This window comes from Poeciliopsis prolifica, unplaced genomic scaffold, assembly GCF_027474105.1.
Source record: "Poeciliopsis prolifica strain line A6 unplaced genomic scaffold, Auburn_PproV2 SCAFFOLD043, whole genome shotgun sequence".
NCBI lineage: Eukaryota > Metazoa > Chordata > Actinopteri > Cyprinodontiformes > Poeciliidae > Poeciliopsis > Poeciliopsis prolifica.
The window spans coordinates 1,129,634-1,143,394 of NW_026562418.1; the positions used below are offsets into that span (position 1 = coordinate 1,129,634).

A 13,761-nucleotide genomic window follows, 5' to 3' on the forward strand; every position below is an offset into this window, starting at 1 on the left:
GGATTTGACAGGACACACTCATTTCCGCAGTTCACACGCTTTTACCCTGGCTATGTGCGTTAATGTGTGTGTCTGTCACAGTCTTGCCCTTCCTTCCCTCCTGTTCGGCCTGCTGTTCCAGGAATGTTCCATCCGTCTCAAAGATGTTTTCAGGATGCCCACCCTGAACAACAACTTCTTTTAGATGGCCACTCACTTATCCCTCACAAAGCTTCCCAGATGGGCTGTAACAGATACGTGATAAGAAAAAGCATTATTTTAGCATTTTGTTGACATCATCTCACAAGGTCTGGAGTCACAAAGCAAGTCTGCATTTCGTACAATGAGTCCTTTGTGTGCATGTGAGGCTGACAGCGAACTAAATGTTGCCTCATGTTTTTTCCACATTATCTTCATTATGTCCACATTTTGTCCATTTAACTATTAGCCCATGTGTCCAAACAGGCAAGCATTTTCCATTAGATGTGTGTTTAACATTCAACTAACTTTTACATCCATTTTTTTCAATGCAACACAACTGAGTTAGTACAGACTGTATCATACTGAACACTGATTGCTTACCAAGTAGTTTTTTGTCTAATTTCCAGGGAAAATATCTCGGTACACTTGAAATGAGATAAAAATAACTTATAAGTAATAATTCAGCAAGATATAGGAGCTTGTTTCAAGTCAGTAATTTCTTAACATTGAAGAAAAAGTAGTAATTGGATTGGCAGATTATTTCACTTTCAATAAAACATTTTCCACTTGTGATAAGTGAAATGATCTGCCAATAGAGCTCTCACTTTCTCATCAAAGTTAAGAAATTATTGACTAAATAATTCCTTATTTAGTCAATAAATAAGGAATTTATTTAAGCAACCCATAGGTTGCTGAAAAGTTACTTATAAATTAGTTTTGTCTTATTTCAAGTGTACTTGGTAAAATGTTGCGTTTTTGCATTATGATAGAAAAGTAGGAAGGTACTGGCATTTTTTATCATTAGCAGAACAGTGATGAAAACATTTTGATAGATGAAGCCTAAAACAAGGGAGCTCGACTGATAAATGTATCACATTTAGATCGGCAATGTTGCTTATTTAAGGGAACGTCTCTCCCACTCTGTTAGTTAACGATGACAGATTAAAATGGTTATGTGGATTGATACAGGACGCAGATTCCTTAATAAAATAAATGGAGCCTGAGTGAAGCATCCAGAAGAAACGGTCCAGTTGGGACACTTTTCGGTCTGCAGGCTGACTAACAATAAGTTTGTAAATGTTTCCATTCGCACGGAGCAGATCTGCCTAGTGCGACACGTCACAGGGCGTTGCTTGAGCGTCCAACAGACAGTCAGAACTAGACGGACCTCGTACTGGGCCAGGAGTGACCTCAATTCCAGTTTTAGCCCGTACCAATCATCTTTCCAGATACTGACGCAAACAGTTTTTTTATTTATTTTTTTGTTTATATTCAAAATGTCAGTACGATGATCATTGACGATATCAGACAAATATGATTTTAGGTTCTTTGACACAGGAGGAGTTTTGAAACTAGCAGAAAATAAAGGGATTACCAGATTATCCCAATTTATTTATGGGATATTTTTTCATGACTCAAGCCTAAGAACAAGTATGGAAATTAGTATCTGTATTTTCCACGTCTGGGAGAGAATGAAAAAAAGTTTGTATTTTTAACTCTTGATTTCCTTCCTAGTGCACTTAATTCAGTCCTTTCACCTTGTCCTTCCTCCCTTTTATTCTTCCTGTTTTTCTTTTATTCTTTCATTGTTTTGTCTTTTGTTCCTAGGGTCTTCCTCGTCTTCCTTGTCAATCTCTTCCCTTTCTTTTGATGTCCTATTTCTTCTTTTTTGTCCTTTCTTCCCCGTCTTCCTTTGTGTCTCCTCTCTTCACTTTAATTTCTTCACATCCACCCTTTTCTTTTCCTTCTTGCCTTCCTTCCTTGTAGTTTGTTTGTCGTTTTTGTCAGGTCTTGTACTTGTGCAATTCTGCTGTGAAAATTGCCTAAATTTACAGTAGAAGTTTGTATTTCATATCTAATTATGAACCTGAAGGACTGAACTCTGGAAAGTTTCCTGGAAAAATCTGGAATTCAAAAAATGTTGAATCAGAGGTTTACCAACACGAAAACGTCGAGCAGAAAAGTTTCAGTTTTGACAAATTTAATGAACCCCAGTTGATGGCGTGCTTAGGGTTCGTTACACAATCATTTCAATCAGCTGTTCTGGAGCAGGAACTCGTCTAAACATAAAGGACGGTGGACCAGTTGAGGACTCCTGCCCAGATGCACATGTTAATTACTTGGACATCTGTGCACCACACTTTCAGATCTAAAACAACCAGTCGACTTCATGCTAACCCAACACACGACTTGTCAGTCTCTGCTAATGCTGAAAGTACTTGGTCACAAGCTACGATCTGTGTTATACTGCATGTCTGAAATGATGAAACATTAAGGAACAAATAGGTTTTCAACTTTTCAGTAACAATATTGGAGGCTCCAAAAGTAGCTCGCACACACACTGCTTCTTTAATGTTTCTGCCTTGGGACTTATTTTCACAGGTCGTTCTGCGAGTTCCTGTCACGAGATCTGGCAGCTCTTTCTGCTGCACCGGTGGTCAGAACAGATCAGAACAGGTTGTGGGACAAACCAGACTAAAGCTCTCTTGTTAAAATAAAAATGGTTTGTTGGATATAATTCTGTATATTTTAACTCTTGATTTCCTTCCTAGTGCTTCCTTCCTTATTCTCAGTTGTAAAACTGAGAATAAGCTTGCTAAGGGTGGCTTGCTTAGCACTAATAGTTCTGACGATCGCTCTGGATTTGAGGAACAAACATCTTCATGTGGCGTGGAAACTTTAAGGATAATCATTTCATAACGTAGCGCGTGTCTTGACATGGTGCGTTTACTTTTAATAGGATAATACGCAAAATGAGCATCGACTCATCTTGAGCTGATAAAACTGTTGCTAATCAAATCCTTGTTATGTAAAATTGACAATTATAAGGTTATTCCCTCATCAAAAACGTACTTGGAATGTTGCCTTGATTCTCTCCTGCATGTTTGAGAAATTGTTTAATCTCTATGGAAACCATTCAGCTGAGCAAACACCGAGTGGCACACGTCCTTGGAGTTGCAGTTTCCGAGCTTCCTCCTCAGAGAGCAGCCCTACAAAATGGCATATGGGCCAGAAAAATACATACTTCCCCTTTAAATGCTGCTTAACAGGTTGACTCTGACATGTGCCGTTGCTGTAGCGATGCAGTGCTTGGTTGCGTTAAATGTAAGCTGACAGCTGGCATAGAGGACCTGTGTAGGTGTTATGAGAACATATACATATGAATATATGCAGGTCTGTAAATGATGCATGCCATGGAGCAGGAGGAGCATATGAATGCAGACGAGTCACACATATGTGCCGTGGGACGATCAGCTGATAGCTCTCTGGTGTTTTTCTCTTTGGGCTGTCGATGTGAAATTTATTCTGCAGATCCGCTAACAGGCTGACATTATGTCTCTGTCAGAAGTCCTAAATTGACTTTGGTCGGGGCTCCAGAGCCGTTTCTCATGGTTAATAATTCGAAAGGCCGTTTCCCATGCAGCTTGTGCCAGCCTTGCAACATTCATTTGAGACGTGTTTTCCCCCGCCTTTCACAGGGATTTGCTCAGGTCCCATCTGTCATCGTTGAGCAAATGCGTTTGCTTTGGCACCGTGGCTATAACGCAACTCGAGCTTTTATTTGTGGCCAGAGACAGTATAATCAACATCAGGGTTAGCGGGTTGGACCCAGCAATTAAATATACGCTCAGTCTCAAGCAGAGGATTTGGATGAATGCCATGTGTATCAGCAGGCCTCCTTGCTTTCCTCTGAAGTAGCTTTGAGCAAGACACTGAACTTGAGCCAGGTTCTGGTTACTGCTTCTCAGCTGACCCTGACCTCTGACCTTCTTAGGTGTTGGACGCTTTTGGATGGGTTTTCTGTCCATTATTTGCTCTGGTTTGATTTTTAGATAATTGCTGCTTGTAAAATCGGCTGATAGATTAGAGAAAAGGAAGGCCATGCAGGTGCTGTTTATAACCTTTAGCCTTTTCACATGTTGTCACATTATCACTAATAACTTTAATGGATTCTATTGGGATTTCAGGTGATAGACCAACTCAAAGCAGAGTGTTATTGGAAAGTTAAGTAATTATCAGCAGTCATTCTTCTCAAGTAATTAAAAAATTGATCTCTTTTTACTCTAACTCTGAAATAAAACAGCATTTCAGGGTTAAAAACAGAGTCTAGTGCAAACATTTGCCTTTTTAAGTAACTTTTTAAGTCATTAAGATCATGTTTTCTGATTTTTAAAATTTTTTCATTTATTTATTTTTTTTGACTCCTGAGTGCTCGATTAGTCCTGAACCCGAGTTGGACAAATTCATCATATACAGTATATACCAAAGAAGAAAGAAAAGTACATGTAGTGAGTCCGGCCTCAAAACACACGCTCAAGACTTTAAGTGGTCAGAGCTCAGAAACTTTTAAATGTAACTTTATTGTCTGGAATTTTCTGAGCTATTTTTAAAAGGCACAGTTAATGCTGCAGGTTGGTAACAGCAAGTAGAGTAAATAACTTTGTAAGCTCCTGTATTCCAGCCTTCAACTTGGAAAAAACATCTTAATGTGACTGTGCAAGCTGTGCTTATTGTTCTACATTATACTAAATTTCCATGTTATGGTTTCTCTGGTGTCCTATTATTAGTTGTCTTCAAAGAAATATGCTTAAGCGCTGATTAATCTTGTGTAATAAGACGAAAGCTCCAGGGCCCACACTCTTCAGGGACTCCTACCTCCCCTATGATTTGAGGTCAGCTGATGTATTTCTGCACGCAATGGTCTGCTGACCCACTGCAATCAGTCAAGGTGCACGTTCGCGTCCATGTCTGTGCGCTCAGGGAAAGTCGCTCAGTACAGTTAGCTGGATGGCCATTAGTTCACTGTGTAATCTACCGCAAACAATTTCCATCATTACCTGCTAATGAGATGTAATCTGACTGTGGGGGGATTTGGTGCAGATTGACATGCAGGTCGGAGTAATTATTTCTGCTGGTGTTTGTGGGCTTAATAAAGATTTGCTGGAACTTTGTAGTTTTTGCCAAGCACAAAATGTTTTGCAGAGTTGCAAATTGATGATGCAACTTGAAAGTGTTTTCTAAGTATTGTTGGCGTAAGTGCTGCTTAATCACACACCAGACTTTTTTTTTTTTTCCCCGCCATCCATGACTTTGCAAGAAGATAAAGTTAAATACTGGTCCAAAAGGAGCCTGGGGAATCATTTTTAGCTACATAGTAGTTGTGCAACAATATAACCAGCTCATGAGATGATAAATCATATTAGGTTTTTGAATTATTTTGAGGAAAACTTTAAATCCTCAATTACTTTTGTTGTTTTCACAAAGTAAAAGTTTCACAAATTAAAAATTTAATCTAATCGGTGTGTTCTGTTCCAGTTGGAGGCTAGGAGTTATCATTAGCCAGTAATGGTAATCCCCCTGTGGTTCAAAAATTGTTCGTACCTCATTTTAATCCGTCTCTGTTTAAAGCTGACTTTCTGTTCAAATAAAAGTCTCCAATATAGACACAACAGCTTGTCAAGCTCCAAACAAACACCATTACATCTGGGGCTCATAATAATAGTTTGCATGTTTTTAGCCAGACAAAGTCTCATGCAGCAACTCCATAACTCTTTGACAAGAAACATTTTGGCATTTTAATGTTGCACGATCTAGTCCTGAGAGATGTTGTTTGTACTCAGACTCCTGCAGCCTTTGAGAAACATCAAATCTTTCTACACTGTTGATCTATTAATTGATTTGTTGTTTTCCTCTCTTCTGAGATTGGGTCATGGTGTAAATTGGTCAAGGTCCAAACATCCCACTACATCGAATAGGTAGGTCTTCCTGAATTCAATAAATTAGTTGACAATTTTTTCATCATGACTAATCTGACGAAGCAATTCAGCCCTACATTTTGTCTGACTCGTGATCACACACAGGGTAAGTCTGGACTTTCTGAAGTGAGGTTTGTTAGAGTATTCTAAAAATGTCTCCTTTGAGCTATACCTTGTTTTACAAAGTTGTTCCCTCATTGAAAAACATCCTGGGGCGTTGCCTTTTCTCTTTAATGTGTGTTTGAGAAATCCTTCAAGCTCCTGTAGCAACCGTTCAGTTGCGCAAAACACCTTGGTGGACCTAGCCCCGCCTTTGAGATGCAGCTCCTCCTCTGAGCTGCAGTTTCCAAGCTTCTGGGCACCTCACCCTCTTGTCTCCTTCAGACTAGCCAGCAGCAATTAGCAAACACCTGGTAGAACTGCACATCTGTGGAGCTGATTATACGAGCTACGTATCAGTGAAACTTTGGTAAAACCTTAAATGATTAATAGAGGAGCCATGTTGTGATGACTTCCTGAAGGTGGAGTTTCAGTAAGAACAGGAGTGTTGAATAGACAGAAGTCCAATTTTTGCACAATATGTAACATTATAAAAAAAAATTAATATATTTGCTGAAACTGTCACTATGTAGTGACATCATGGTACAATAAAAATAATCTGTGAAAAAATTCAAGCTCCTCTGCCTTTTCCCAGTGCCAACTAGAAGCAACCAATCAGAGCCAGGAGGCGGGTCTTAGTGCTGTTAATCATGCCCATTTGCATACCGTTGTTCCAAACACTTCTTGATTTCTGCTATGATGCATCTCCCCATTAATAGAGCCTTTTATGAATTCTAAGGCTAGTTAGCACAGCCATCGATGAAGGCAGATTAACGGTTGTTTCTCCACAATTTGCACATGTAGTAGCACATTCCCAGGGAGGGTTGACAGCGCTAAGATCCTCCTCCTGGCTCCGATTGGTTGCTTTTGTTGAGGAGCCGTAAACTTCAGATTTCTTGAGATGGGAGAAAGTGGAGCAGATCAATCGTGTTATATTGTCATAACCGTGACAATTTTAACAAATATGTCCAACATTATTTTCATAAAGTTACATATTGCAGCTTCAGGCCCCTTTTGGAGGGATCCAAGAAGGCATTTTTAAGAAACTTGCAACAAAGTTAAAGCACTGGAAAGTGACATCAAAAACGTTAACATTTTTGTTTCGAACTTGCAAATCTCGTTTGCTCATTTTAACGTTTCTTTTGCATTTTTTCTTCTGTTTTAGGGGAGAAAAAATATGTAGTTTAAACCCCCACAACATCTTGTAGTTGTTAGTTGCAGGCAGCCGTGCTTTTGTTGAGCCAAAGCCGTTGGAGAGGTTATCTGCTGGCTGCGTTCAATGTTTATACACAGAAAAGCAGACGGTGTGCAGAGTCATCCACTGAGTAAAGAAGTCTTTCTCACTCTGGAGCTCGAGTTACTGAGGAAGAGCCTGGCTCCGGCTTAAAACAACCAGATCAATTGTGCATACATCTGGGCTTGTGTAAAAATGTGCGTGTAAGAGAGCGGGAGAGACGGAGGGAGAGAAAGAGGTTTAGGGGCTCATAAACCTCTTGGGCAAGTGGTTCTGACCCAGGTGCAGATTACTGTGTTTGACCTCTGACCCAGAGTGTGTGTGTTTGGTCATACATGCGCAGGTGTCTGCTTGTAACCCCTCAATCCAATATGTTGCAATAGCATTTGTGTGTGTGTGTTGCCATAAGTTGCCATAGGAGACAATAAACCCTATTAGCGTTTCACCTCTCACCCTTTACTATTAAAGTGGAGGGAAAAAAGAGAAGGAAGGGGGGAAGGGAGACCAGGAAGAAGGGAAAAATGAGGCAATGCGAGTTAGTTTTAAATGCATAATAATAGTAAAGCTAAAAATATGTTTTACCTCTAGCACATTTTCACATTCTGTCCTGTTGCATTTACTAGATTTAGTGTCCTGAATTTGGATTTTATGTGTTAGACCATCACAAAGTAGTGCATAAGGAATGAAAACGTTTCTAAAATTTGACAGAAAATGTGGTTGTGAAGAACCCCATGTTGTTGTGATGACATCTTTTAGGGTATGTCTCTCACAGCTTTGCAAATCTAGCGGTTTCATGTTCAAAACATAAGATGAGGCAAATTCAGAAATATTCTGAATGTAATAACATTATGGGGGTTGTTTTGAATCAGCTAGAAATTGGATGCCACTGACAAAAATTATTATATTCACAGATAAACATTTTTACTCATAAACAGGCATCTGTGTGATATTTACAAGTTAAACACTAATGTGATGCTTGGGATATATAGTAAATATTGCAATATTCTTGCTCTATTTTATGTAACCAACATGGAGGTGTGTTCATGGTCCGAGGCATCATGATGAAGGAATGCACGGTGTGTGTGGGGTTTGGCCTCAATACCCCTGCAGCAGGCAGTGTTGATTGTGGAATGGCATTGATTATATATGCGTAAATTTAAGGTGTTTTAGTCAGAATAAGCTAAAACTGGGATTTTCTGCAACAATCTAATCTTCTTTATTTTAAATTCTTTCTCTCCCGCTGCCCGTTAAATTCTCGATTACTCCAATAGAAAGCTTCCAACTTTTAAAACTCCCAGAATTTTGCTCAACTTTATCCAAACATTTTTTCCAAAATGGCTTCCTTTTTTTTCAGTTTTCATAAAGAACAGATTTATGACGTGTTGTGATAGCAGAATCACTATGATTGCTTTCTTTTATTGATGTTCTTCTCATCCTGCCCTCCATCGTGTCTTGGTTCTCATAGCATTGGACATGGCTTTAAGACCCAGTTCTGCTTATAAGTTCTCTGCTATAAAAACATCTTATCCATCTTTTGTGTTGGTCCATGGCGTAAAACCCTTAAAGGAACAAAAATTAAACAAATCAGATGGAGACGTGAGCGGACCAGAAATCAAGCAGATGGAGAAGGAGGAAGACGTTGGCTACTCATGACGCCGGCGGTATGTTCGTTATCGCTTCCTGCAGCCGCTCGTCTCATCGTGAATGTCCAGGCAGTCCCTGCACACGTGTGACTCCATGTAGTCGGTAGGAGCCCGGCTCTCAGGAGCTGCAGCATGAGTCAGGAGGAAAAGTCCAACACTAATGTGGAAAAAAAGGCGGGGGGGGGGGGGCAAAAACAAAAAACACACATACACACAAAAACCCTTCTGCAGATGGTCTTCATAGTTTACATTTTGTCTTCCTCTTTCAAGAATGTGTGTGTGTGTGTGTGTTTGTGTTTGTGTGTGTGTGTGTGTGTGTGTGTGTGTGTGCCTCAAAGTTCTCACGCACACTGTATTAGGGGCCAGCTGGGTTTGGCCTGGGCTCTACACATGAGCCTGATTATGACTCAGTATTGCATTACTGACATTCCTCCATAGATCTTTTTTTTTTCCTCTGCTCCTCTCTCTGCCCCCCTCTTTGCAACTGTTTAGCTCTTCCTTGACCCTTTCAGTTTTGCCCCAAACGCGTGGCACGTTATCCATTCGCCTCCGCATTCAATTAGTTCCCACTTCAAATTTTCTTTTTCCCTCTTTTTTTTTCTTCTTTTTCCCCTCTTCTCGTGAATGTTCAAGCTGTCGGGGTGCATTACACATGTTGCTATGGCCCTAACACTTCTGCCCAGTATTTCACATGCAGCTGAGGAGGAGGAGGAGGAGGAGGACAGGAGGCAAAGGGAGGGGCTAGAAATTGAAACCGTCAAGCCCGCTCAAAGGAAATGTCAGAAGATGCAGAAGAATAAGGGATGAGTCTCTCCGTCCTGCGATTGGCTCGGTAGTATGAGCCCGTCTGCATGTGTGCTGGAGGAGTTGTGGGCGTGTCTTAAAAAGAGGGGGGGAGATGGTGTGGCGCCATCAGTAAAAGGAGCTGACGGAGATAGTTTTTTGGACACGGGGGGATCAGGTGGATGAAACACAACCCTGGAGATAAGAGAGTACGTGACAGGTAGCAGCTCCCTGGTTCAAAAAAAAAAAAAAAAATCCCACTCTGGGTTAATCCTTTTGGAGGAGGAGGAGGAGGAGGAAAGGAGTGACTGCTCATACCGCTCCTCGCAGCTCAGCACGGGAACAACGGGCAGCCTCCTCCGTCTCTCATTTACTTTCGTCCTTCCTCTGTCACTCCCCCCCCCCACCTCTCCTGCATTCGACTCGCCAATCTGTCCTTCCTTTCCTCCCTCTCTCTCTCTCTCCCCTCCCTCGCTCAGTCTCCCTCTCTCTCTCCCTTCCTGACTTCCTCCTCCCTCCCTCCCTCTGTGTCCCTCTGTGTCACTGGAGAACGTCTCAGTGTGAAAATGCCATCCTGCTCTCCAGACTGTTGCCTCTTACAGGCTGTAGAGGTAAGGGACCTGTGTATGTGTGTGTGTGTGAGTGTGTGTGTGTGGTTGCGCGCGGGTGTGTGTGTGTGTTGAGTGTGTGTTTCTTCTCCAGTTTTCTGTTCTGAGGCTTGTGTGGCTTCCAGAAGCCACCGAGTGTCGGTGTCAGTTTTGGAAGCATGCTTTTTTTTGTTTTTTTTGGGTTTAGTGTTTTTAAAAGTTTTCTTGAACATAAACTCATGAGTCATGCATTAACTTTTTTATGTTTTTCTTTTTTCTTGTCGGGGGGGGCGCATGTGGGAAGAGAGGAGGCAGTCTTTGGGCTTTTGCACAGGGTAGAAAAAGTGCAGTGACGTTGTTTCGGATTTCAGAGTGAGCCTTTGTGTCACTGTTCTTGCTCCTGGTGATGTTTTGTGTTTTTTATTTTTTCCCAGGCAGTTTACGTTTTAAATCCTTTTGAGTCATTTTATTAGATTTTTTTTTAAAACTTTGCAGAGCTTTCGTTCCGACTTCATTTTCCGCCCCCTCCCTCTCTCCTTCACTCCCTTCCTCTCTCCTCCTCCTGCCGTCCAGCCCCCTTGGCCATCACCGGTTTTTCTGTTTTGTTTCATGTCATCTAAAGCAGCGTTTTTTCAGTTGCAGAAAAATATTCCTGCTTTGACGAGGGGAGAAAAACACACAAGCACGCACGCGTATATGAGGCTCTCCGGGCGTCGCGGCGTCATTTCTGTGGTTTGCAGACACTTTCTGATGTCGGTTCCCCCCTCGGTGAGAGAGAGTTCTGTGCGAGGGTTATCTGTGCAGCAGCGCACTCGAATGAGGGCAACATTACACCCGGTTTAAATGTCGCTTTGGGCACTGGGCTGGAATGGTTCAAAATGGCGCAACAATGGGAGGTTCTCCTGCTTTAAACCCGACCCGCTCGCAGCTCCAAGTGGTGACATTTTTAATGACAAAATTCAACACGTTACAAACTCACCGACTTCGTTCAATCTCGAAGTGTGAGTGTGGGATTATTAAAAGAAGAGTCTTCTTTTTTCTGTATTTTTTTTTTCGTGCGGACTTGTCCGAAGGTGTCCGTTTCTTGCACGTGGGATTTTTTTGCGGAGGTTCAGATGCATATTTGTTGGCGTTGGACGAAGTTTGGTTGTGTTGTGAACAAAGAGGGCTGAACTGAAGGCGCAGGGGCAGGCCAGCCTTTCCTGGACGTCATCCTTCTGGGGTTTTTTTTTGTTTTTTTTTTTAAAGCCCACTTCATGTTCGAGTGACAGAATCATGTGAACACAGCCTTTTTTAAGGGTGGACCTGGTCATGGAGGTAAATTTAGACACTGTTGTTTAATTATTATTTTCTCCGCATAATCTAATTCCTGGGAGCAACTCGGGACACACCGTGCACCACACTTTTTTTATTTATTTATTTTTTACTTTTCTCTTCTCTCTCTTTCTCCTGCTCGTGGAAAACATGACCTCCGCTGTTCTCGTGCTCATTTGTGCCGTGTGTCTCTTCAGATCGTGAAGATTTGGAGTGAGGATGGCGCCGGCAAAGTGGTGGAGATTCCAGCCGACATGACGGCGAGAGACGTGTGTCAGCTGCTGGTCTACAAGAGCCACTGCGTGGACGACAACGCCTGGACGCTGGTGGAGCACCACCCCGTCCTCGGCCTCGGTAGGGGAACTCGTCCCGGCGTGGCTCTGACGCACCGACGCGCCTGTAGGGCAAATAGCAAATTTTTTGCCTTTGTAGAAGTCAAACTTTAATCCTTCCTTACATTTTGCGTGGATTCAGATTATCGCAATCAGATTTAAAGCGATTTTTATCGACGACGGCTACTTTTGTCAGACGCAATGGTGAACAAAAACTCCGATATACACAGTTAAAACCATGTAAACCAGATTAAACTGGAATATGTTTAATATTGGGTTTTTTTTTTGTTTGTGGAAGGCAAATGGAAGAGATCCGTTTGCCTTCAACGGATCTCTTTTGGTGCCTCTGCAGGGGTAGATGGACTTTATCTGGGCTGTGCCGGAGTTTAGCAGGGGCTTTAGTGGCGCAAAGGAGCGAAACCTTGAGATTTTAAATAAATTTATGTGTTGGAAACTCTGTATTTTATGTCTCCAGATGAAATCATATGTAACTATTTATAAAAAGATGATGTGCTGGACCCACCTGTAACCTAACCCTCAACATCCAAGCTCATCAGACGTAGTCTCACATGCTCCTCCTCTTGCTTTTTTAGTGTGTATTTTGGTGACTGTGCTGCATTGCAACTAGAGCTGCACATTGTGTTGAGTTGCAGTTGTGATGGCAATGTCAGTGTGTACAATATCACACTTTCAAAGGACTGCTTGGGTACAGTATTTGGTGGCGGGATAGGATTTCAGGCGCTTCTCTCCGATGATGAAATTGACAACATGGATGTTTCTTTTTCTTCCACCTGATCTGCATCTTGGATCACAAAACCTTAGGAGACTGCTTGTCACATTTTAAAGATGTTAAAGAGGGTAGTTGGAAAAATTTGCTTTTTCCAACTTTTCTGCATACAAAGTGTTTTTGGTCCAGTTTCTACTTCATATATCTTTATGAATTAAAATAAACCAAAACGAGTAACTTTTCAGCAGGATGTAGGAGGCGCTTTTAAGTGAATAATTCCTTAATGTTGATGAAAAAGTACCATTTTACTTATGACATTGTTCCCATCTAAGTGAAATGATCTACCAGCAAAACAAGTACTTTTATCAATGTCAAGGAATTACTGATTTAAGCAAGCTCCTACATCTCACTGAAAAGTTACTTGTAAGTTAGTTTTGTCTTATTTCAAGTGTATTAATATAATTCCGCAAGAAACTACACAAAAAATTCTTGCCAAGATTTGTTTTTGCAGTGTGGGCGTCTCCAGAAAACAGTTTCCTTTCTAAAAGCTGCTTGAAGCTTTTGCGTCATTTCTGAACATCTTGCTAAAACTGAAAATGGCCAACTGAGTAAGAGAGGTGATGGTGGTTTGTCTGTGCATTTCAACCTGAAACCCTGGAAGTTGCAGATTGCAGTGTGGATGTGCATAATAAGCTTGTTTGGGCAGGGCGTTGAAGCCGGTGCTCCTAAACGCGTCCTGAGCATGGGCTGGACGCGCGTACGCCTGCATCTCCTGACGAGGGAGGTGTGGCAGCTGCGGGATTATCCATTTTCCATGTTCTACTTACAATCCCTGCACCCTCCGAAAAATAATTTACCCAAGAGGGGCTGGAAAGGGGAAAAGGAGAGAAGAAAGAGCCGCTTTTCCTCCTCACTTTTTTTTTTGCTGGGACTCCCTTTGAAGCTTTATTAATTTCTTTTTCTTTTTTTTTTTTCTTTTTTTTCTTAACTGAATCTTTCTTTGTCCTCCTACCAGCATCGTATTTATAGAGTCAAAGAATCGCTTTGTGTGTTTTTCTGCTTGAGCTGTGTTTCTGGAAAAAAAAAAAAAAAAAAGTACACTGAAG

At 41.5% G+C, this 13,761-nt stretch overlaps 1 protein-coding gene across 8 annotated transcripts in view; it reads left to right on the forward strand.

Moving 5' to 3' along the window:
• The window catches only part of LOC129376263 (growth factor receptor-bound protein 10-like), a 51,040-nt gene that overhangs the window by 18,140 nt on the left and 19,139 nt on the right, over window positions 1-13,761 (forward strand). For 6 of the 8 annotated variants that reach the window (XR_008607730.1, XM_055055820.1, XM_055055819.1 and 3 more), the window contains one exon: window positions 11,794-11,950. Coding sequence is in view for 7 of the 8 variants with exons in the window: in XM_055055820.1 (XP_054911795.1) it covers window positions 11,794-11,950 (157 nt within the window). In the remaining variant the exon portion in view is untranslated. Of the gene's footprint in view, window positions 1-9,150; window positions 11,600-11,793; window positions 11,951-13,761 lie in introns of those variants that run through there. The other 2 variants (XM_055055825.1, XM_055055824.1) reach the window with 2 other exon arrangements.